Below are 24,689 nucleotides of genomic sequence, written 5' to 3' on the forward strand. Positions count from 1 at the left end.
TATGTTTCAGTTTTTTTGGCTCATAGGCATGTGAGATCTTAGCTCCCCAACCAGGGATCAAACCTATACCCCCTGCATTAGAAGGTGAAATCTTAACCACTGGACCACCAAAAGTCCCCATAGAGGTTTTTTGGTTTCATTTTATTAAATAAACCTTTAATCTCAGAACAGTTTTAGATTCATGTAATTATTGTGATTAGAGAAATCCTGTATACTCTACTGTGATTAACATATTAGCATAATATGTTTGTCACAATTAATGAACCAATATTGATATATTAACTAAAGACCATACTTTGTTCAAATTACCTCAGTTTTTGGGCTTCCCAGGTGGCTCAGTGGTAAAGAATCCACCTGCCAATGCAGGATACACAGGTTTGATCCCTGGGTGCAGAAGATGCCCTGGAGAAGTAAATGGCAACCCATTCCAGTATTCTTGCCTGGGAAATTCCATGCACAGAAGAGCCTGGAGGGCTACAGTCCATGGGGTCGCAAAAGAGTCGGACACAAAAGTGACCAAACAACAACAGTAGATGATACCTTCAGAAAGGGATAAAACAAAAACAGATTACTTCAGTTTATCCCCAATGATCTTATCTGTTCCAGGATCCCATCCAGGATACTGTATTACATTTAGTTGTCATGTCTCCTTTGGCTCCTCCTGGCTGTGACAGTTTCTCCGAATTTCTTTGTTTTCGATCTGTTTACAGACTCTATGACCTTTTCTAGAATGTCATATAATTGGAATCATACAGTATATAGTTTTTTCAATGGCTTCTTTTAGGTAACACTGTGCATTTAACAGTCACTCCTGACTTTTAGTGGTTTGACCACTTGTGTCTTTTCTTTTTCCTTTTGTTACAACTGAGTGCCCTAAGTTTTTTTTTAATAGATTTAATTATTTAGAATAGTTTTAGATTTACAGAAAAATTAAGATAGTGCAGAGTTCCCACATACCTTCCTCCCTTTTGCACAGTTTCCCTATTATTCACACATCAGATGACTGTAATACATTTGTTATATGAACCAGTATTGATACATTGTTATTAACTAAAAGTCGTCATACCTCTTTATTCTCCTTTGTCTTTGATGGTTTCTCACATTTTCATGTTTTTGGTGACCTTGGCAGTTTTGAAGAGTACTAGTCATGTATATTTGGAGAAGGCAATGGCACCCCACTCCAGTACTCTTGCCTGGAAAATCCCATGGACGGAGGAGCCTGGTAGGCTGCAGTCCATCGGGTTGCTAAGAGTTGGACACAACTGAGCGACTTCCCTTTCACTTTTCACTTTCATGCATTGGAGAAGGAAATGGCAACCCACTCCAGTGTTCTTGCCTGGAGAATCCCAAGGACGGGGGAGCCTGGTGGGCTGCCGTCTATGGGGTCGCACAGAGTCAGACTCTACTGAAGTGACTTAGCAGCAGCAGCAGTCATGTATATTGTAGGATGTTTCTCTTTTGGAATTTGTCTGATGTATTTCTCATGAGACTTGAGGTTATGGGTTTTAGAGAGGGGGGTCACAGTGGTAATGTGGCATTCTTATCACATCATATCAACAGTATGTAACGTGAACATGATTTGTAACTGTTGATGTTGACCTTGATCATCTGGCAGAAGTAGTTTTATCAAGTTTTCTCCACTGTAAAATTACTCTTTCCCTACCTCCACTCCCTTTTCCATGTTATACTGTGTGGAAGGAAGTCATTTATACTCCAAACTTAAGAAGTAGGGATTAGGGGGACTTTCCTAGTGGTCCAGTGGCTAAGACTCCACCTTCCCAATGCAGGGGGCCCATGTTCGATCCCTGGTCAGGGAACTAGATCCCACATGGTGCAACAAAAAAAACCCAGTGCAGCCAAATAAATAGATAAATTAAAAAAAAAAGAAGTAGGGATTAGGGAATTTCCTGGTGGACTAGTCATTAGGACTCCACACTTTCACTGCCAAAGGCCTGGGTGCAGTGCAGTGCAGTGAAAAAATACAAATAAAAGGTGAAGGTTATACTCCATCTCTTTGAGGGCAGAGTATCTACATAAATTATTTGAAATTCTTCTGCAAGGGAGATTTATCTCATTCTCCATTTATTTATTTAGTCATTTATTTATATCATTGTGGATGATGGATATTTATTTAATACTTTTATACTTTGGGTTATAATCCAGTACTATTTTTATTTTGATGCCCAAGTTTTTCCAGTTTTGGCTATTGGGAGTTCTTTTAGTTGGTTCCTGCATCTCTTTGAAATATCCCCATCATTGTGGTAGTGTTTGTGAGGAGGTGTTTTTTGGCTTGTTTGTTTTCATTTTTATTTTTCATTTTCATTTTTATTTTGAATATTTAACTTTCTGGCACTACAAGGTGCTAGAGGCTCATCTTGTATATTCCTTGTCCCATTTCTAGAACCAGCCATTTCTCCAAGAAGCCTTAGTTCCTTTTATTGGAGAATGTTGTATTAGAAACCAAGATCTGGGTACTGAGTATGCTCTTTGCTATTGGGGTATCCTTGATTTAGGCCCTTTCAGCTGATAGAGCAAGAAAATATATATATAAACTAACCTGTGTGTATGCACATGTCTAGAAATATTTCTGTAACCATCTGTATCTGAATGACACTATGGTTCTTACTGATACCTTTAACTGAGGGGCACCTTGTTTTAATTTGCAATTCCTAATGACAAATGATGTTGAGTGTCTTTTCATGTGCCTATTTACTCTATCTTCTTTGATGAAGTTGTGTGTCTAGACTTTTTTGCCCATTTTTAATTGGCTTATTCTAACAGCATTTTGCATTCTTTTTGGACTGTTATCCATGGGTAAAAAATTATATTTTACACCATTAGTGTACACACACGTTGGTGTATGGTGTGTATATGTGCATTAAAATAAGTTTTCACTGAATGAAATTTACTTTTATTCCGTGGGATAGGCACTGATACTTTTCATTATTCCTTTTTAAAAAATCTGTTATGTCTCACAGCCTGACACTCTCATACGGTGTTCCACAACTCATAGTACCCCACACCATGCTGACACTGTCCTCTTGTCTACTTAAATGCCCCAATACTCAAATCTACCCTGTGCACACAGGACTCAACTTCTTAGGTGATCTTTTCTCCTTGTCCCATCTGGGCATAGGTGAAGAAGGCCTCAACAACTGAGTCATCAATTGGTGAGGTGTCTTTAAATTCTAACCCTGGCTGGAGGGCACCTGACTGCCCCAGACTTAGTACATCAGTTGAGGTATCTTGGGGGTGGCAGTAGGACTTCTGAATATAGGAATTTGAAATGACAAGTCCCCCAACCCAAGCCTGCCTTCCCCTAGTCCCTGATGAATAGGCAGCCTGTCTAGGGGGGTGCTTAGTAAGAGTATCCGCCTTCCTGCCTCTCTTCTGAGCCTGTGAGCCCACCTCCCTGAGTCACTTCTGGCTCTTGGCCAGAGTTCAGAGTGTCGCCTCACATCCCTGTTCCTCTCCCACTCCTTGTAGTTTGCAGAGCAGTCCCTGATGAAGAATGCCATAAAAACATCAGAGGAATCATGGATTGAACAGCAGATGCTGGAAGACAAGAAGCGGGCCACAGATTGGGAGGCCACAAATGAGGCCATTGAGGAGCAGGTGGCCCGGGAATCCTACTTGCAGTGGCTGCGGGATCAAGAAAAACAGGCTCGCCAAGTCCGTGGCCCCAGCCAGGTGGGTCCTGGGGTCTGTCACTAGCCCGGCGAAGAACATGTTACTTCCATGTTCTGTCCCCAAACAGGCAGAAACAAACTAAGCGATTCTGACATGTGGGAGAGAAGGAAGATCCTAGCCTTTTCTGTACCTCATCTTGGCCTTAGTCTTGGCATTGTGCCTTAGAACTCTCAACACCTGTGCAGAATAAGCTCTTTTTTTTTAAGGAGTGAGGGAGGGCAGCCACTGGTGGTGAAATGCCAGATTCACGGATAGTCTCAGAGGGACAAGCTTTTGCTGAATGTTCTTGTGTGCCAGACTCTGCTGAGCATGTAAAATCAGGTCCTGCACGTTCCACCCTCAGTGATCCTGTCTTTTGATGGGGAGACACATGCATCAGTGGAGCCCTTGACTCTGACTGGAAGACCAGTAGAGGTGGGGGATCTGGTCAGTCTTCACATAAAAAGGTTGAATTTTTAGGGCAGGGAGTGAGGCAGGGCAGCCAGGTATTTGAGGAGTCACAAGGAGTTTATAGAGTGATTAATAGATGTTGGCAAGAGCTGACTCATTCGTTGAACAAGTATTTATTTCAGGTCTATGCCAGGCACTGTTCTTAGTGTATAGGAGTACACTGGTGAGCTGGGCAGTCCCAGGTCTGTCTTTGTGGTGCTTCCATTTATGCAGAGTGGAACGACATAAACATAATGAATAAATCAGTTGAGAGGTGGTATGGATGAAAGATGTAGAGCAGGGTAAAGGGGATGAGTAGGACTGAGTAGGGCTGGAAGTTCACAGTATTAAATAGCATGGTCAGAGTTGGCCTCAGACCGGGTGAGATTTGAGCGAAAGCTTGCAGAGGTGAGGGAATTACGTGCCTATACCAGGGAAGACAGAGGGACCAGCTAGAGCAAAGACCCTGAGGTATGTGCACAGCTGGTGTGATTTGGAAGCAGCCTGGAGGCCAGTGTGGCAGAACAGAATGTAGTAGTAGATGGAGGGAAAGGTGGGTGTGCCGTATTGGAAGGGGCTTGTGACCTTCCAGTGTGGCCTGTGGTGAGGACTTTGGCTTTTCTTCTGAGTGAAGCGAGAATGATGAGAGGGTTATGAGCAGGAAAAGAGTGGGAATTTAGAATTTAACAGGATCCTTCTGACTGCTGAGTGTAAAATGGAGTTGCAGGGGCAAAGGTGGAAGCAGGAGACCACCAAGGAAAAGATGACTATAGTAGTCCTGATGATTGATGGTAGTACTGGCAAGGGAGGCAGTCAGAAGGGGATAGAGTCTGGATCTATTTTGAAGGTGGAGTAACAGGTTTCCTGTCAGACTGGCTGTAAAGGTGTGAGAGGGGCTTTAAAGTGCTTACCTTGATCCTGTGGTCCATTATGTGACCATTATTGGTAGCCTATGTAGAAGGTATTTCATAGCCAGGATTCTGGGAGGGAGTGAGCCCTTCGGGAATGGGGCAGAGGACAGTTGCAACTGCTATTGGTCTTTACCACCACCTTCCTCACCACAGTCCCGGAAAGCCAGCGCCACATGCAGCTCTGCCACAGCAGCAGCCTCCAGTGGTCTTGAGGAGTGGACCAGCCGGTCCCCAAGGCAGCGGAGTTCAGCGTCGTCACCTGAGCACCCTGAGCTGCATGCTGAGCTGGGCATCAAGCCCCCTTCCCCAGGCACTGTCTTAGCTCTTGCCAAACCTCCTTCACCCTGTGCACCAGGTCAGTGACTTGCTGATAGGGAGCATGCAGGGGTCAGGAAGTCCTGCCTAGGCCCTGAGCCCTGCCTTTGACTGTCTGTCTGCCCCAGGTACAAGCAGCCAGTTCTCGACAGGGGCCGACCGGGCTACTTCCCCCCTCGTGTCCCTCTACCCTGCTCTGGAGTGCCGGGCCCTCATTCAGCAGATGTCCCCCTCCGCCTTTGGTAAGCCTCTTCTCTCTAGGGTCTAGGGGCCAGCTGGGAGTTGGGGAGAGATGGAAGAAGCAGCTGGTCCTGAAAAGGGGGCTTCTGGAGCCTCTGGACATCTCCTCAGGAAAAGCGAGTTTTTCAGGCCCAAGAGTCTGTCCCAGAGGGGATGAGTGGGATTTTGTAGGCTCAGAGGAGCCTTCTCCTTAGAGAAAAAAGTGGTAGGGGTCTGAATGGGATCTCTCCAGAGCCAAGAATCAGCAGAGGGCAAGGAGAAAGCAGGCTTAAAGTGCTGTGTCATTCTTTTCCCCTTCCTCTTGCCCAGCAGGTCTGAATGACTGGGATGATGATGAGATCCTAGCCTCGGTGCTGGCAGTGTCCCAACAGGAATACCTAGACAGTATGAAGAAAAACAAAGTGCACAGAGACCCACCCCCAGACAAGAGTTGATGGAGACCCAGAGACTGGAGACCATTTCCCAATCCCCACCACTCCTGCCCTCTGGTGCCACCCCACCTTCTTTGGCTTTCTTCCCTCTTGCCTTCTTCCTTCTTTCCGCTTCTTTCGCTCCTCCCCACTTCCCTCTGGCTGGCCCACCCCTGCGCACCCTCTCATCGCTGCCACCACCACCACCATCATCTGTCTCTTCGCCAGCTGATGTGCCCTGTTTCCCCTGCACAGCACCATCCCTGCATTCCACAGGGGACTTGGGCAAGGGTGCTGAAGGTAGGCGAGGGGCACACAGAGACAAACCAACTGGCAGCCAGGCAGCCCCAGAGGAGAGACAGCAACGTCTCCCTGCCCCCTATTCCTTCCAAGATCAGAAACTTGTCACCCTACCTTCACAAATGATACCAGGGAGGTGGGAGGAAGAAGTGGGAAAAAATCCCCTTCCCAGTACCCTTATAAGGTCTGAGCCTTCAATGTTGAGGTTTTTCTTTATTAAAATATACTTTTATCTTATAAAATCAATCAGTGGTGTAGACAACAGATTGGCTCTATGAAGGTGACATCTCTCTGGTTTGGAGGCAGGTAGGCCACGGGGCACAAAGATGTGGTTGAGGAACCTGGCCTCCAGCTCTGTGGAGATGGGCAGGATCTAGAGTATAAGCCAGGGTGGGGTGGGAGGGCAGGAAGGGGCAGGTGTCAAGTGGGCTTTGGACAATGAGACTCTGACCTCGCTGCATTCCTTATGCTTCCACCACCACCACCAGTCTTTTTGGAATCTCAGGGCGGGGGGTACTTTTGAGAATCATGGCCGTCGCCCAGGATTTGAGTGTGGGGGGTGGGAGCAACCTCGGCAGATGGGGCACCCATGCCTTGCAGGTGTCAACAAGATCCACCATCTGTAATGTCCTTGGCACAATAAAACCAAATGTCAGTTTCCCCTGAGCGCCTCTGTTCTGTGTGGGGCAGGGGGTGGGTGAGCCTTTGGTCAGAGGCGGTGATGGCACAGACCTTGGCTTGACTTCTAAGGGCTATATGCTCTCCATTGGGGTCTCTCTGGAGGCCCAGAGTTTGTTCATACTTGATTAATTGTTTACTGAATCAGCCTTTGGACCTGTTACCACCAAGAAAGCTCTGTCTTTGCCCACTGCCCCTGCCTCAGTATTGGCACAGGATGTAGCCTGCCCACCCTATTTCCTGGGGTGTGATGGGAACAGAGAATTGAACTTGATGGTAGGGACTGAATGTCCCAACTTCTCTGCCTGCCTCTAGCCCCAATACGTTTGCTCTTTCATTGTGAGTATTTGATGAGGAAATGCTTTGGACAGGCACAACAGTCGCTTCATAGCAACCTGAGTTTAATGGAAGTGACCAGAGGGTGGACCCCCCCACACAAGCACACTGGGTTTTAGAAATTGAGGAATAGCTAAACCTTTTTTATTCATGTTCCCAGTTCTCTTGACACTTCTCTCCCTGCCCTTCCTAGAGATAAAGCCAAGGCAAAGAAGGATGGCTGGCCCCAGGTTTTTCAGTGTCCCTCAATAATGGGGTCCCTGTGGAAGGATGTATGTCCAGCTCTGCAGATGAGGATGTGGCTATCTGCAGGTGTCTCTGGAATCCACTGGTTAAGCACTGTGTTGGAGAGTTGGTTTAAAACCGGCTTTTTCTAACTATGTGGCTTTGGTCAAGTCGCAGGCTCTCTGAGTTTCAAGTGTCCCACGTATAGGACAGGAGTGATAAATATCTACTACCTCACGCTCTCTCTGTTGTGAGCATTGAGAGAGTGTATATGGTCAACATAATGAATGACAGCACGGTGCCTGGCACATTCTGAGAGCTCTAATGTTAGCAGGTATTATTTATTATCTTAAAGTTGAAGTTTCTGTACTATTTGGCCCCTGACTACTTCATCTTGCCTCTCTGTCCAGTTTTCCTTGGCCTCCGCCTGGAATTTGCCCTTCCTCTGTCCCAAGCCTCCAACTTTGTCTTTCAAGATGGGTAGAGGGTCTCCTGAGAAGCCCTGTGTGACCCCGTTTACATTCTCACCTTTATCTACAGATATGTCTTTACTTCTTCTCCAGTAACTGTACTATCAAATTCCTGGGCAGGGCTATGATGCCTGACTTAACCTGTGTATCTCTTAGTATCTGCACCCCCTCTAGGGCCTTGTAGGCTTACAGTAGACCCCTAATAAATGTTGGATGAATAAGGGAGAGTACCTGTGTATATTTGCTTTTTGAGTGTTTGTGTGTGAGAGAGACTGGTGAGTCTAAGCCTTTGTGCATCTCAGAGTGTCTCTAGTTGTGTGTGAGATGAGGGCTTGTTTCCAGGTGTGTCAGATGGGGACTGCGTGTGGGACTCAATCTCTGACAGTTTGTGTCTGTTTCTGAGACAAGTGCATGTCTGCGTGGGTCTGTCTGTGACAGTGCATCTGTGGTTTCTTTCCGATAGGGTGGATGAATGTCCGTTTGTATTCCTGTGACAGATTCTGGGTAGCTATTTCTGGATAGTTTGACAATGCTGCATGTCTGCTGGTGTGTGTGTGTGAGAGAGAGAGAGCAACTGACTGGGTGGATCCGTGTCTGTTTTTGTGATACCGCCTATCTGTGGCTCTATCACATAAGTATATGTATGTCTTTGGAGAAGTGCATGTATGTCTTGAGCGTCTGTGTGTCTTCCTGTGACAGACTTTGGGTCTCATTTCTGGAATAGTACTAGTCTTTATGTGACACTGCATGTCTGATGGTACAAGTATCTTTGTGACAAGTTTTGGTGGTGTGTCTGACAGGACATTTTTGTGTCCTTGTCATATGGCAGTGTAGGTGTATGTGAATCTGTCTGGAGTGCCTTTCTGTAACTGCATCTCTGGTGTCATGCTAGGACATAACTGGCAGCATGCCTGCTTGACAGTGGGTTTCAGTCTCGGTGACAGTACATATCTGTATATGTTTAGGACAAGCTCATGGGAATGTGGCAGTGTTTTTGTGTATTTTTCACATGGTACTTCCCTGTGTGTGTGTCTTTGGAGTGCATGTCTGTCTCCTGCAGCATGAGGCCTGTTATTTCCAAATTTGTGGCTAAGGGTATTTTACCACCTTTCTGAGCTCCTGCGATCCCTGTGTGTGTCTCATCCAGAAACACATCCCAAGCCACCACCACTCTGGCTTGCTCCCACCTGCAAGAAGCACCCCTCCTCACTATTCCAGAATCTGACTGGGCTCATGGCCAGGTCTAGCCAGGTCTGTCTACATTAAGGGCTCCACAGCAGTGGTGGTCAGATTAGTGCTCCCTAATGGCTGAACAGGTTCTTCAAGGATCCCTGGCTTTACTTCCCGGGCGGAGGCCACCTGTCGCCTAGAGGGCTCTGGACCTGGTTTGAAGAGTACCCTTCGGAGAAAGGGTCATGGATAACCACAGGCTGATTCTTAGAAGCCGTAGAAGGCCTGGCATTATCTCTGCGCTAGTCTCGAGGCAGTGGCGGCCAACCAACTTCCTAGGAAAGGGGGCGGTGTATTTTTTTAAGTTTATATCTGCACATACAGACACATAAAAACAATGCCGCGCAACCAAAACAAACCCGGTTGCTGCGAAAGGGATTCCTAAAACCAGTTTCCTCTCCACACGCGTCCCCCTCATGTGCATGCAGACCCCGCCCCGCGGAAGATACGGGCATGTATTTGCATAGGGGGGTACTTGAAACGTTGAGGGTGGTATGCAAATTAGAGCTGGTTCCGATTGGCTGGGGTACAGCAGGTGCTGAGTCCGGATTGATCAAAGACAAGTGGGAGGGGCCGTCGCCCCGGGCGACTCTCTCGGGAGGCGCGTGCCCTGTCTCAGTAGCGTCAGGGCTGGCGCGCGCGGCGAATCCTAACATTGCGCTCTTTGCTGGCCCTTCTGGGCCACCAGTCTCCTTACCTTCCATCCTGGCGCCCCCTAGTCCAGGTTCCCCGGACTCACTGCCCCGGGCGTCCACACCCTGCGGGCTCAGCGGGCTCAATCTGCGCAGCTCCTCCTCCATGTTGACTAAGCCTCTGCAGGGGCTCCCGGTGGCCCCCATGACTCCTACGCCGCTGCCAGGTGAGAGAGGCTCCCCCTAGTGCAACCAGGCCAGGCGGGCTGCAGTGGTTGAGGGCGGCGGGGTGGGGGGGGGAGGGGGAAAGGGTCGAGGGTCGCGGCCAGCCTTAGCACGCCGAGACCCTGACTTCCTCGCCTCCGCCTGCGTAGGAGGCAAGGATCGGGAAGCGTTCGAGGCCGAGTACCAACTCGGCCCCCTCCTCGGTAAGGGGGGCTTTGGCACCGTCTTCGCAGGACATCGCGTCACAGACCGACTCCAGGTACCCACCACGAGGGTCTTGGGAGGGCCAGGTGTGTGTGTGGTGGTGGCGGGAGCCCTGGGGCCGGGATGCTAATTGACCGCGGAATAAGCCTACTCTGTGTGAGTGGTAGGGTCATGAGGGCCGGGATCCGGTTGTTGAGGGTGTCCGAGTGCGCGCGCGCGAATGCGCGCATGCATGTGTGTGTGTGTGTGTGTGTGTGTGTGTGTGTGTGTGTGTGTGTGTAAGTCCTGGTGGGTATATGGGGGAAGGGAGAATTTTCAGGGCAAGAATTCTGGAGGTCCAGGGGAGTGAGACGGGATTGGGGGGGTCATGAGGACTCTAGACCTTGGGATCTGGGAGAGGTGTATATATGTGGGAAGGTGGGAACCTAGAGCTGAGATTTTGGGGGATTTTGGAGGCAGGTGTCCAGGGAGGAGTCGTGAGGTCCAGGACCCCGCTACAGGGTTGTGGTATCCTGGGGCTAGATAGGAAGATCAAGGGTTTAGGGTGTTAGGAAGTTCAGAACTCAGCACCTGGCATGGGGGGTCCTGAAGCCTGAGAAGGGAGAGCCCGGGGCCAAAGATGGTGGGAGAGGTGTACTTGGTTTTGGGGACTTGGGAAAAGCTTCAGCTCATTTAGAATTGTGGTTTGGGGGGTGAGGGGGGTGGGACCAGAAAGACTAGGGTGAGGGTCCAGACTGAGAGATGTCTGGGGGTCATCTGCTGGCCCCCTCACCTCAGCCTGCTTCTTCAGGTGGCCATCAAAGTGATCCCCCGGAATCGCGTGCTGGGCTGGTCCCCCCTGGTGAGTATCTTTGGAGTCCTTTTTGACCTGGCGACGCCATCTCTGACGATGGATTTCACCTTGCTATGGTTTGTATGACTCTTTGGGCCCTGTAACGGTGAGAAGAACACTCCTACCAGTCCATGTTTACTCCCCTATGGTGACATCCACACCTCCATGCAGTTCTGACTCACCCCTGTTCCTCTAGAGCCTTGGATTCTCCCCTCCCACCCTCCTTTTTCATCCTCCTCCAAACATTGCCTCGGGGGCTGCCCGCAGGGCATGCTGGTGAGAAAAGAGGGGCAGAGGTCATTGGTTGCCATGGTAATGGTGGCTGCTTCTTTTCCACAGCTAGAGCTCTAACGGACAACTGGGCGGGTCTGGGCAAGTTGTAGGGGTGGGAGTGCCCCCTGGTGGGCTTTGGGGAAACTGCGCCTGTGCAGGCTGTGGGACGCAGAGGGAAGAGGTGCGCCTGCGCAGTAGCGGGATTTTTTTTTTCAGCCCCGTGAGAAAACCTGTCTGCGACTGTGCGTGTCAATAGATTGGCCGGGAGAGGGCCCCACCTCGGGCAGGAAGACTGCTTCTGGTAGTCCGTGTGTCCCTGCAAAGCTTCTAGCCTGGGGTGGATTTTGTGGCCAGTAACATGTATGCCTTTTATTGAGCACTGACTGTATGCCTCAGATTTTGTTTCATCATAAAAGCTTACTATGTTCCAAGCTCCACTAAGTACTTGTATTCAACACAGTTCTAAGTGCTCAGTGATAGTGACAAAATATCATATGTTGACAGTATTGAGTTCTTGTTTATGCCAGTTCCCTTGCAATTATTTACTTTTAGCTATTTAACAAATGTATTTTAGCACTTAGAATGTGCCAGGCACAGTTCTAGATACTTGGCAATATATTACATTTATTGAGCGTTCTTTTTGCACGAATCCTTTTCTAATTGATTTCACCTATTTAACAACTATACCAGGCACTGTTTCAGTGTTTGAGCTGTGTCAGTGAACAAAGCAGATAAACCGTTACACAATAATAGTATTTATTGAGTGCTGTGTCAGATCCTATGCTGCTGCTGCTGCTGCTAAGTCGCTTCAGTTGTGTCCGACTCTGTGTGACCCCAAGGACAGCAGCCCACCAGGCTCCGCCGTCCCTGGGATTCTCCAGGCAAGAACACTGGAGTGGGTTGCCATTTCCTTCTCCAATGCATGAAAGTGAAAAGTGAAAGTGGTCGCTCAGTCGTTCCCGACTCTTAGCGACCCCATGGACTGCAGCCTACCAGGCTCCTCTGTCCATGGATTTTCCAGGCAAGAGTACTGGAGTGGGGTGCCATTGCCTTCTCCGGATCCTATGCTATAAAGTGCTTTTTATCTATTTAACAAACATTTAGCAAGCACCTACTGTGTATAAGGTGCTATTCTAGTTTCTTTGGAGATATCAATAGACAAAACAGATAAATTACTACAAAGTAGTGTTCATCAGTTGCTTCTGCTGAAGGCTTTTGTTAAGAATCACTTTCATTTATTCTTCAAACATTTACTGAGGAAATTCCCTGATGGTCCAATGATTGACAATCAGCACTTCCACTGCTACGGCTCAGATTCAGTCCCTGGTTGGGGAACTAGAATCCGAAAAGCCACAGGGTGTGGCCAAAATAAAGAAGAATTTACTGAGCTCCTATTACATGCCAGATGTGCATAGACTTTGACTTTTTAAATTTTTTTGGCTTATTTTTAAATTAATTTTTATTGAAGTTAGTTGATTCACAGCATGTTAGTTTCTGGTGTACAGCAAAGTGAATCAGTTATACATATATCCACTTTTTTAAGATTCTTTCCCCATATAGGTCATTAAAGAGTATTGAGTACTGTTCCCTGTGCTATACAATAGAGCCTTATTAGTTATCTACTTTATATATAGTAGTGTGTATGTGTCGATCCCAATCTTCCAATTTGTCTCTCCCCCACCCCCACCATGGGCTTTGGCTTGAATCAACTTCCCAATGGCTGTATGAGTTTAAGCCCTTAAGATGAGAGAACTGTGGGCCCAGAAGGAAGGGGGTTGCTTAAGGCTACATAGTCAGGAGGCTGAGGACCTATGATTTAAGTTCAGATCATAGATGTGAGAAGTCAGCCTCAAAGCTGCCAGCCTGACATCTTTGTTCTCTTTTCTCTCCCTGCTTCCCCCCACAGTCAGACTCAGTCGCATGCCCACTGGAAGTGGCACTGCTATGGAAGGTGGGTGCAGGCGGTGGGCACCCTGGTGTGATCCGCCTGCTTGACTGGTTTGAGACACCAGAGGGCTTCATGCTGGTCCTTGAGCGGCCTCTGCCTGCCCAGGATCTCTTTGACTACATCACAGAGCAAGGCCCGTTGGGTGAAGGCCGAAGCCGCTGTCTCTTTGCCCAGGTAGTGGCAGCTGTTCGGCACTGCCACGCCCGTGGAGTTGTCCATCGTGACATCAAGGATGAGAACATCCTGATGGACCTCCGCCGGGGCTGTACCAAACTCATTGATTTTGGTTCTGGTGCCCTGCTTCATGATGAACCCTATACTGACTTTGATGGTAAGTAAGGCTTCCCTAAATCTCTGTGGAGGGAGTTTTCACCTTTTATCTTTTTGGCCTCTTGACTTTTGACCTCCAGTGCTGGGGTGTTCTGTAACCCTTGATCTATAGTGCACCTTTATAATGTTCTTGGTTTTTAATATTAGGTACTTTGAAGCCTTGCCCTCTAATAAAGTCCATCCTCTGACAGTACCCTGGTCTTGCTCTGGGCTCTTATTCTGATGAGGGGATCCTATTATTACCCTGAGTAGTCTTTTTCTGGTAAGGAGGTCCAACTGTACCTCTTAAGTGCTTTTATTCCAATGAGCTTCTATTCTGGTGAGGGGACCCTGCTCATATAGTGAGTTCTCTTAATTCTAGTGAAGGGACCATATTTCTGGAGAGGGTGGGGTGGGAGAAGGGCATTATCAGAAAATGGTCTAACCTGTGGTTTGCATGCAGGGACAAGGGTGTACAGTCCCCCGGAGTGGATCTCTCGTCACCAGTACCATGCCCTGCCAGCCACTGTCTGGTCACTGGGTATCCTCCTCTATGACATGGTATGTGGGGACATTCCCTTTGAGAGAGACCAGGAGATTCTGGAGGCTGAACTCCACTTCCCTGCCCATGTCTCCCCAGGTGAGACTCAACCCCTCTAGCCCACCAGCCTTCATCCCTCCCAGGGACTGGTGCCCCCAACTAACTGCTAATCTCCTGTGTGCTTCTGATCTGCAGATTGTTGTGCCCTAATCCGCCGGTGCCTGGCCCCCAAACCTTCTGCCCGACCCTCACTGGAGGAGATCCTGCTGGACCCCTGGATGCAGACACCAGCCGAGGATGCATCCCTCAACACTCCCAAAGGGGGTCCCACCCCTTTGGACTGGTCCCTACTGCCCTAGTGCTAGCTGGGGCTCCCATTAGTTGAAATAGTCATCCCGTGGCCATGCCACAGGGATAGATGGTTATCTGTTGATCTGGTTTTACAGGTCTCTAAAAATCCAGTGTTAACTAGGGTCAGAGATTGGGGATCAGGGGTAAGAAGACATAACCCAAGTTTGCCCAGTTCCCATTCCCGTCTTTCTAAGGAGCTGTCTTTGTAGAACATATGCTCTCTTATTCTGGAGGGGCTCCTTCTTTGCTTCTTGTTTTGCTAAGGATGTTTATTTGGTTGAGGTTACTTAACATTCTGAACCCCCCGGGACTCTTATTCTGATGAGTAGTAACCCCTACACTGGCACCTCCTGCTACTACCACACAAACTTAGTTTAAATGCTCTGATTTGGGCAAGGGTGCTTTCCTTCCAATACCCCAGTGGCTCTTATTTTAGCAAAGGGACCCTTTCCCCTAGCCTCGGGTCCCCTATTCAGTCAAGCTGCTTGCCTGCCTCAGCCCAGGGTTGTTTATTCTGGGGGAGGTAAGCCCTATTGTTGTCCCAGGGCTTTTTTTTTGGTGAGGGGACCCTACTCTGTTATCCCAAGTGCCCTTATTCTGGTGAGGAGAAACCCCACTTTCATGATGTGGGAGGGAATGGGAGATGGACACTACTAGAGTCCACTAGGTTGGGGTGGATGGTTTTTTGGGGGAATGGGGTGGGGGAAATAAGTCTTGTTGTTTGTTCTCCTGGGGCCCCACCCTCCATCTTTTTCAGATTCTTGCTGCCTCCTTCTGAGCCAGGGTTGTCCAGTTGCTGAAATGTAAATACTTATGTATTGGGGAAGGGGAGCTCCAACTGTTATCTTCCTCTTCCTTCTCCCCCTGCCTGGATTATTTAAAAAGCCATGCGTGGAAACCCACTATTTAATAAACGTAATAGAATCAGAAGTGACTGGCCATTTGTAGATGCATTGAGGCATTCGTGGAGCATCTACTGAATGCTGAACCAAGAGGGAGATGGATTGGATCTCTCCTTTGTCTGCAGGAAGCCTCAGTCTTGTACCATCCTGAAGATCTTTTATGGGTTCATTTAAGGAGGACCACTTTCCAGGTGGCACTAGGGGTAAAGAACCCACCTGCCAATGCAGGAGATGTAAGAGATGGGGGTTTGATCCCTGGGTTGGGAAGAAGACCTGGAGGAGGGCAGGGCAATCCACTCTAGTATTCTTGCCTGGAGAATCCCATGGACAGAAGAGCCTGGTGGGCTACAGTTCATAGGGTCACAAAGAGTTGGATGCGACTGAAGTGACCTAGCATACAAGGAGAACCACAAAGAAAAACTTGATTTTCCCCTCAACTCATATGTAGCACCCAATATGTGCAGAAGGGCTCCTCTGGAGATATTGTAGACATTGAAGACATCTGGAACACACTCCCAAATCAATGATGGCCAGTTCAGAGGCAGAAAAAACCCCTTCTCCCCAACCCCAGGGGAGGAAATCCTTCCCCATGGGAGAAGAAAAGCCCTTTTTGGGCACTGGTGGGGGTGTGGTGGAGGTTGAGCGCTGATAGGAATCCCCTAGCCCTTGTTTTCTAATAACATCCAAGGTGTAGTCACCTGCTTTGCCCCAACCTTTTCACCTCTCCCTTGTCTTCTTACCTGCTCATCCCTCTAATCCTTAACTCTTGACTTGCTTGCCCTACCCTAATCTTGTCCTGACCTCAGCAGTACCCTCTTGCCATGCTTTCAAAAGATGCGTGCTGTGGGCTAAGTCACTTGACTCTTTGCGACCCTATGGACCATAGTCTGCAAGGCTCCTCTGTCCACGAGATTCTCCAGGCAAGAATACTACAGTGGGTTGCCATGCTCTCCTCCAGAGGATCTTCCCGACCCAGGGACTGAACCCAAGTTTCTTATGCTTCTTGCATTGGCAGGCATATTGTTGACCATGTGCCACCTGGGAAGCACCTAGAATTCCCTGGCGTCCAGTGGTTAGGGCTTGGTGCTTTCACTGCCTTGGCCAAGGTTCAGCCTCTGGTCAGGGAGCTAAGATCCCGGAAAGGCGCGGCCAAAAATAAAGCTAACCTGTAAGCCCCTCACCTCCAGGCTTACCTATCCCCTTCTCACTTTTCCATTCTAAATGGTGACTCAATTGTCTTCCCTTCTCAGTCTCAACTCTCCTGTGCCTTTTCACTAGTATATCCTCAACTCCCCTGCTCGCTCATCTGCCAGACCCTCACCTGCCCCTGACCCCTCTCACTTCCCTTCCAGAGGCCTGTGGTCTCTCCAGAGGGCGCGGGGTGCGGTGGGGGGTGGGGAGCTCGCCAGAAGAAGGAAAAGAACTTCAGGCCAACCGGGAAAGACCCAGGAGTTTTGATGCAGAAAGGGCGGTGCCATCAGAAGGTGGCAATAAAGAGCCGAGATAGGAGACGGATAGCGGAATCAATGAGACGAGGACACAGAATGAGCTGGTGATATGGGAAGACGAGGGCGAGTTTAGTAACGGGAATGGGCCAAAGGTTCTGTAAAGACGGCGGGAAACTGAGCCAGCTACGTGCCCAGTCTCCGGATCCGGGTGGAATTTGGAAATTCTGAGGCCGCTTTTAAAACTAGCGGTCAGGACGGACGAGGAGAACCAACAGCGCGATCAGCCTCTCGCTCGCCCCACCCCAATTTAGGAGGCCCGGAAGCGGAAATGACGAATGCGGAAGTGACCGGCTGTTGCCGAGGGGACGGGCCAGGCAGATGCCAACATGGCAGCTGTTGGGTCTGGTGGTTCCACCGCGACGGCCGGGCCAGGAGCTGTCTCCGCAGGGACGTTGGAGCCTGGGACCTCGAGTGCGGGTGAGACAGGTTGTGGCTGAGCGGTCAGCGGCGCGCCGGAGGTCGGGATCTCTGGGGGATTAGGAAGATCCTTCACTAAGGCGAGAGGGAGCATCCCGTATGGACCGACCTCTGTGTGTTGGGGGTAGAGGGGAGGAAGTGTGTTTTGGAGGCGGGGCAGAGACCATTCCGGAGAAGGTGTGGAGGTCCTTTCTGCAAATGGAGTGTAGAGACCATTCTGAGTTGGAGAGGGATATTTCACTTTAAAGAGGCTAAGACCACTGAGACCATTCTCAGGGTGTGTTTGTGGGGCGTCCGTCCTTATACATGGGAGACACTATTCTGAGAGTGGGAGAGTTTTTCCTTACAGAACAGAGGGTAGTGATTTCTTCCTTGTAAAGGGACAGGGGCTATTGTGAGTTAGGGTGGGGCGGCTTCTCCCTTATAGGACTTAGTACATTTTGAAGATAGGCATGTCCATTATATGGGGAGAAGAATGTTCTGGGGGTCCCTTCCTAATGGAGGTAGTTCATTGTATATTGCAATGAACATACAGTTTTCCTTCTATGGCGGAGAAAGGATATTCCGAGGGTGCCAGGCCCTTCCTTATAGCGAGGAGAATTGATTGTGAGTAGGACAAGCGATAATTCCTTGGCTGGAGGTAGGGGTATGCGGTGGTGGAAGGATGATTGGTGTATAGGGAAATACTTCCTTATATTGTTAAAGAACCCAGACCATTGTTAGTGGAGAAACCATTTACTCTATGGTGTTCAATCCTTTGGACAGTGAAAGAATAATTTCTTATATTTGTTAGACCATTCTGGGTCAGGGAGGAATCAGTCATCGTAGGAGGGAGGGGTTGGAGAGACCATTCTGAATGTGAGGGAATAGAATAATTTAGATAAAAGAAAGACAGTTCCTAAATCTTTGGCTTGTTCATCCATAAAATGAGAATACTGATAGTTCCTTTGGAGATCAGAGCTGTGTAGGGGTCTGTTGAGGTGATCCATATAAATCCCTGATCCCAGTGATAGGCACCCGGTAAGCACTCAATAAATGTCAAGGAAGCAGTTGGTATTCTGCCCAGGGCAGGGTTGCTTCTCACCCAGGAGAGGAAGAGAGAGGGCTGAGGTGGGTGTCTAGGACCTGCGCCACCTATTTCCTGACACCTCAGCAAGGATTCCAGGTATAGGCTGGACAGGGTGAGGCCCACTTCTCCCATTTTGGCTCTTCCTGCCTGTGGCTGAAGCAGTGGAAGCTGACGTAGGGATCGGACCCACATGGGTCAGGATAGGCAGGCAGAAGGAGGAAGTACTGGTGGCTAGGAGGATCCTGGCTGATAAAGGAGAGAGGGGAGTGATGGTGTGGTTATGCCACAACAGCTTCTGACCCCTTCCTTGCTCCTTCCATTCCCCACAGCTCACCGGCGCCTCAAATACATATCCCTAGCCGTGCTGGTGGTCCAGAATGCTTCCCTCATCCTCAGCATCCGCTACGCCCGCACACTGCCTGGGGACCGCTTCTTTGCCACCACTGCTGTGGTCATGGCTGAAGTGCTCAAAGGTCTCACCTGCCTGCTGCTGCTCTTCGCACAGAAGAGGGGTATGAGCCAGGGAGAGGGGCTGCATTGGAGTCTGTGGAGGGTACTCTGTGTGTGTGTGTGCCTGAACCCACATGGAGGGTTTGTTGGGGGAGTATTTCTGTGTCTATGAAAATTCCTGGCAACTGTGGGAGTGCAGCTTGGCTGCCTTGTAACTCCATCTATGAGTAGCTGCATCCACATTTTTATACCCCTAACTCCCCAGGAACTGGCCCATAAACACTGAAGGAGGGAGATGGTCTGCCCCTATAAGGTAGCAGGTGACCCTTACATAATGGTTTATTGATTTCTCTTAAACTTTTCTTTATGGAGAATTTCAAATACAAAATCAGAGAAAATAATAAAATAACTATGTCCTATCACACAGATTCAACAATTATCATCTCATGGCCACTCTGCAATTAAGTAGATAATCATCAGTGATTATCCACTCACTACCAATCTATGTGTCTGTTTACCTAACCCCCACCATGTTATATTGAAATATGTTCCACATGAAGAATTATTTTGAAATAAATTCCCTGTTACTATCTGGAGTAAATATTTTCTTACATTTTAAAAAATAACTGCAATATCTAGAAGTCATACATCAAAAAATTAATACTTTTTAAAGTTAACAAATAATCATACACTCAGTGTTCAAAATTGTAATGATTTCTCAAATATCATAAAAGTTTTAAAAACTTTGTTTGAATCAGATTTATATAAAGTCAGTGCTTTGTAATTGGTTGGTGTCTTCTGGGTCTGCTATTTCTGGGTTCCCTCTCAACTCTTTTTTTCCCTCTCTGCAGTTAATTTGTTGAAGAAACTGGGTCATTTGTCTTATAGACTTTGGGTAGCCTGAATTTTGCTGAGTGCCTCCCAGTGGTCTCATTTCACATGTTTTTCTGTCCTGTGTATTTCCTATAAGTTGTTGGATTTATTTACTAATTTAAACACCTCCCTAAAGGCCTTCTTCTTTAAAATGTTGCCCAATCATTTCTCTATAAATGTGGTTCTCCCTTACTCTATAAATGTGGTTCTCCCTTAGGTATTTACACTGAAGAAAACATTCTCACCCATTCGTTAGCTCCAGGACACTGGGAGGCAACAGTTTAGGTACTAACCTCCTGTGTTCTTGATTGATTCTGAGAAGGTTCGAGTGAACACTGTGTGGCAGGCTCTGTTCTGGCTTGTGGAGGTGAACATGTTAGCGATGGAGACATACATCTTGCCCTCAGGGGGCTCATATTTTAGACAGGGAGAAACAGCTACAGGTTAATCACAGGCTTTCATCTCTTATCTATGATTGCAGCCTAGCCCCCACCCATTTTTTTTTTTTTTTTTGGTTTTCTCATCTGGCATGAATGTGTCCATGAGTCACTGCAGAAATACGAATGTGCTTGATTATGGTGTGTAGCCCCACATGTGTGGTGTGTGTTCTGTGAAATATATAGCGTGTATACCATGTTACCTTCCTGATACTTGGACATTTTTGAACACCCAAACCCCTGGGTGCAGGGGATTTGGGTAAGGGGTTAGAGATCAATAATTACTCATGGGACTTAATGCCATGAAGGGCAAGGACAGGGTTTTGTGAATGAACATCAGGAATTCCTGCAATAACCATGTACAGTGGTTGTGGGGTTTTCCCTGAGGAAGGATACTCAGCTGAGCCTTAAAAGTTGAGCTGCAAAAAAGTGGGGTGAGATTTGTAAAGGTCTTATTATATAGGAAAGTATTCTCATGAATTGACTGGAGCAGATCCCAGCCAGACTTTCTGCTTCATAGTCAAGCCTGCATTCTTCCATTTGACAGGGGCAAATGCTTGGTGTGTGGGAAGCTGACGGAAAGAAGTGGCCAAGTGGAAGATTGCCCCTGCTCTCAGGCGGCTCTCAGCCTAGGAAGGATCTAGGAAAAGTCTAGAAGCTCAGTCTGAAATAATCCCTCTTGGTAAACAGCCTTCCACCCACCATCCTAGAGCATCTACTTCACAAGCTCCTAGTTAGTGCTGATAGTTTCATTGCACACACTGCACTGAGGGCTTGCCCTGGGGCTTTGTGCCAGGGAGGTGGGCTCTAAGATGAGTGATGAAATATGGTCTGTGGTCCCCAGACTGAGTATCCAAAAGGCTTGCTGGAGACATTGTACCGTAGAGAAACTGTGAGCACAGACCTCATTCTAACCCTCAGGAGGTCAGTGTGCTGGGGAGACACAGGACCAGGCTCACTCCTGTCCTTTAGAGGATCCCCATCTTTTGGTAGTCAGTGCTAAAAAGGGCTCTCTTCCCTCCACCTAGGTAACGTGAAGCACCTGGTTCTTTTCCTCCACGAGGCTGTCCTGGTGCAGTACATGGACACACTCAAGCTTGCAGTGCCCTCTCTCATCTATACCTTGCAGAATAACCTCCAGTATGTTGCCATCTCCAACCTGCCAGCTGCCACTTTCCAGGTGAGCCCAAAGCCCAGCATGGCTGCAGAGGAACTGGCTGGGGTGGGGGGTATAGGATGTTTGGGGAGGAAGTACTGCAAAGTGCGGGGGCTGTGTCTCCTGTGGAATGGAATGCCCTTGGCTCTTCCTCAACCTCAGTTTCCTCATCTGTGAGAACTGGGAAGGGAAATGGTAATAGTAGCTACTCACTGGGATGCTGGAATGATTAAAGAAATAATATCTGTGAAGAGCCCTTGGTTGGTGATGGATAAGCTTTAGGCTATTTACAGGTGGTCTCTTTAATTGGTTAAAGAGCCTGGATTCTGGCGCCAGGCTGCCTGGGTTCAAATCCCAGCTCTGCTGCTTTCCAGCTGTGTGATATTGGGCAAGTCACTTAACCTCTCTGTCTCTCTTTAAATTGGACATTGCAATAGTACACTTCTTACGTGAGGATTAAATGAATTCATGTGAAGTGCTTAGACCCACACCTGGCACACACAGTAAGCTCTATGTAAATGTTTACTGATGTTATTTCATAACGGATTCATTTGTATCAATATGTACAGATTCATTTGTATCAATATGTATTTATCAAGACCTCCCTCATCAGGACCTTTACAATTCATTCATTACCTGCTGTATGAGGTACTTCAAATAAGTCAGTCATATTTACAGATGATTATGTCAGGGCTCAGGGCAAGTGCTTCATCCCTTTTCACATAGCTGGGACACGGGGTTGGGATGTGGACTTGGCTGTGGTCTGGGGCATCCTTGCACAGCCATCCTCCTGTGTACTTTCTGGGAGGCACCTCAGAGCTATGTAGTTGCATCCCAGTCAGTGGCCAGTGGCTGGATATCTTTGCTGTTTTTACGGTCATCTACTCTGCCCTGTGCCTCCACTGTGCCTGGGGGCCCACAGTGGGCGCCATCCCCCATGTGCACGTTGGGGTCGGGATCAGCCCTCAGTGCCTTCTGCATGCCGCTCACAGGTGACGTACCAGCTGAAGATCCTGACCACAGCACTGTTCTCCGTGCTCATGCTGAACCGCAGCCTCTCCCGGCTGCAGTGGGCCTCCCTGCTGCTCCTCTTCACTGGCGTCGCCATTGTCCAGGCACAGCAAGCTGGCGGCGGGGGTCCACGGCCACTGGATCAGAACCCTGGGGTGGGCCTAGCGGCTGTGGTGGCTTCCTGTCTCTCCTCAGGCTTTGCCGGTGTCTACTTTGAGAAGATCCTCAAAGGCAGCTCAGGCTCCGTGTGGCTGCGCAATCTGCAGCTGGGCCTCTTTGGCACAGCCCTGGGCCTGGTGGGGCTCTGGTGGGCTGAGGGCACAGCCGTAGCCCACCGCGGATTCTTTTTTGGGTATACACCTGCCGTCTGGGGTGTGGTGCTCAACCAGGCCTTTGGTGGGCTCCTGGTGGCTGTTGTTGTCAAGTATGCTGACAATATCCTCAAGGGCTTTGCCACCTCCTTGTCTATTGTGCTGTCCACTGTTGCCTCCATCCGCCTCTTTGGCTTCCATGTGGACCCATTGTTTGCCCTGGGCGCGGGGCTGGTCATCGGTGCCGTCTACCTCTACAGCCTGCCCCGAGGTGCAGCCAAAGCCATAGCTTCTGCCTCTGCCCCCACCTCCGGGCCCTGCACTCACCAGCAGCCTCCCGGGCAGCCACCGCCACCACAGCTGTCTTCCCACCATGGAGACCTCAGCACGGAGCCCTTTCTGCCAAAGTCAGTGCTGGTGAAGTGAGGGCTGGTGGCAGCAAGGGGGGGAGACAGGGAGGGACTCTGGGTGGAGGGTGTTGGGCATCTGCAGGATTCAAGTTGCCACTGGGGCCTGGCTCCTCTGGGGTTGGAAGGGTTTTTTCTTCCAGGTCACTGAAATTTCCAGAAGGGTGTGGGACTAGGGCAGGGCATCACATGAACCCTTCCTTGTAGCCACGGGTTTTTAGAGCTGCCTCCTCTGCCCTAGTCTAACCCCTCAGCCAGAGGTGTCCTGTCTCTCAAGCCTGGGAGAGTCCCAGCAATCCCTCCACCTTTGTAGGGACAAACTGGACAAAAATTTTTCAGCTCTTTAGTAGTGACTGATGCCTTCCTGTGGGGTTCTGATTCCCATAGCTCGAGGCCTTCTCTCCTCCCTGGTAACTACACTGGATCATGTTAGCAGCTCAGTCTTTTTGTGGCCTTGGGGCAGCTTCCCTGACACAGGGACTTGAAAAAGGGCCTCTTATGAGCACCTAGGGAGAGAGGAAGGGGGATGAGAGCTGAGATTTTTGCATCAGCCCACTCAGGGGGAGGGTGCAGTAGGAACCATTGTTTTCTAAGTGGTTTGGGGGTTTGTGGTGTAATCAGATGAATGATCCAGGGTGTGGGGAAAAAAGGAGAAGGGAGGTCCTTGAAGTGGCCTAGTCTCATGGAATCTAAGACACTGTAAATTGCTGGATGCAGGGTTATTTTCTGAGACATCCGGAGAGGAAAATAAAGCTGCGAACCACACTTGTAATACCCCACTGGCTGTATGAGGCACCCTTACTTCATGTGGAAGGGTGTCTTTAAATTGCTGACATGTGGAACCTGCCCCCCTGCACTCCCCAAAGCTTATTAACCCCTTAACTGTCTCCCAGGGTGTGTGGGGAGTATGTGTGTGCATCTGTTTGTGCGTGCGTGTGTGTGCTTGCACATGAGAGATGCCTGGGCTGTCTTTGCTATATGTACATAGGGCCATTGGATCTTTATTTTTGATTAATTTGTTCTGATTTTTTGGTTTGTTTTTTAAGGGACTGTAATGAACAAATGTCAGGATACCCAATGCCAAATAAAGATATTGTATTTATTTAGTCCACGTGTAGCTTTCTGACCCAGGGGACCCGCTCTCTCCGCGTGGGCTGTTACTAACCTCGGACTACCAGCCTCACTAGTCACCCTCGCTTGCTCAGGATGCCCACCTGCCAGCCCACCCCAGCTCTCTTGTGTTTTTCTTTCCTTCCCGTTCCCACCACAGGTTGCTCACCAAGGTGAAGGGCTCCTAGCTGCTGGGACTGAAGACGCTGGCCTGGCCTCGCTCTCCCTTGTTGCCCTGGCCCAGCCAGGACCAAACTTTCTGATCAGTATTAGTGGTGGGGAGAGGCAGACACTGAATCCCCTGTCCCCACCACCCCCTCCCATGCAGGGCTGACATGACTAAATGAGGGCCCAGACAGGACCCAACCACCTCAGCCTCCAGCCCCTACTATCCCTACAGTATTTCTTAGGTGAGATTTTGTAAATAAAACATGCTTTGCATCTTGCTGGTTTGGGTTGGGAAGTCTCAAAAGTGTGAGAGAGAGAAGG

General features: G+C 48.9%; 3 protein-coding genes across 9 annotated transcripts in view; all 3 read left to right on the forward strand.

Annotated features, from left to right (window-relative positions):
• OTUD5 (OTU deubiquitinase 5) overlaps positions 1 to 6,955 on the forward strand; it is a 28,015-nt gene extending 21,060 nt beyond the window's left edge. For 3 of the 4 annotated variants that reach the window (XM_006043561.4, XM_006043566.4, XM_006043565.4), the window contains 4 exons: positions 3,487 to 3,690; positions 5,184 to 5,385; positions 5,474 to 5,587; positions 5,895 to 6,955. In XM_006043561.4, coding sequence (XP_006043623.1) covers positions 3,487 to 3,690; positions 5,184 to 5,385; positions 5,474 to 5,587; positions 5,895 to 6,019 — 645 coding nt within the window. In that variant the 3' untranslated portion in view covers positions 6,020 to 6,955. The remainder of the gene's footprint in view (positions 1 to 3,486; positions 3,691 to 5,183; positions 5,386 to 5,473; positions 5,588 to 5,894) is intronic. The other variant, XM_006043562.4, reaches the window with a different exon arrangement.
• A 141-nt stretch (positions 6,956 to 7,096) lies between these two features.
• On the forward strand, positions 7,097 to 15,479 carry PIM2 (Pim-2 proto-oncogene, serine/threonine kinase). The gene is made up of 6 exons (XM_025276316.3): positions 7,097 to 10,093; positions 10,241 to 10,350; positions 11,086 to 11,136; positions 13,307 to 13,679; positions 14,121 to 14,297; positions 14,394 to 15,479. Exons 1-6 carry the CDS (start codon positions 9,688 to 9,690, stop codon positions 14,555 to 14,557), a joined length of 1,281 nt encoding a protein of 426 aa, XP_025132101.1. The 5' UTR covers positions 7,097 to 9,687; the 3' UTR covers positions 14,558 to 15,479.
• A 1,006-nt stretch (positions 15,480 to 16,485) lies between these two features.
• Positions 16,486 to 24,646, forward strand: SLC35A2 (solute carrier family 35 member A2). Of its 4 annotated transcripts, none has more exons than XM_006043571.3 (5): positions 16,486 to 17,376; positions 18,775 to 18,957; positions 21,234 to 21,385; positions 22,944 to 23,090; positions 24,361 to 24,646. In XM_006043571.3, the coding sequence occupies exons 1-5, from the start codon at positions 17,286 to 17,288 to the stop codon at positions 24,532 to 24,534; spliced, it is 747 nt and encodes a 248-aa protein (XP_006043633.1). In that variant the 5' UTR covers positions 16,486 to 17,285; the 3' UTR covers positions 24,535 to 24,646. The 4 variants fall into 4 exon arrangements, with proteins under 4 accessions (XP_006043633.1, XP_006043631.1, XP_006043632.1 ...); XM_006043568.3 differs by having other exon boundaries at positions 16,497 to 17,376; positions 22,354 to 23,090; positions 24,361 to 24,532; XM_006043569.3 differs by lacking the exon at positions 18,775 to 18,957 and having other exon boundaries at positions 16,487 to 17,376; positions 22,354 to 23,090; positions 24,361 to 24,532.
• The last annotated feature ends 43 nt before the right edge of the window (positions 24,647 to 24,689 follow it).

This window comes from Bubalus bubalis, chromosome X (genome assembly GCF_019923935.1).
Source record: "Bubalus bubalis isolate 160015118507 breed Murrah chromosome X, NDDB_SH_1, whole genome shotgun sequence".
NCBI lineage: Eukaryota > Metazoa > Chordata > Mammalia > Artiodactyla > Bovidae > Bubalus > Bubalus bubalis.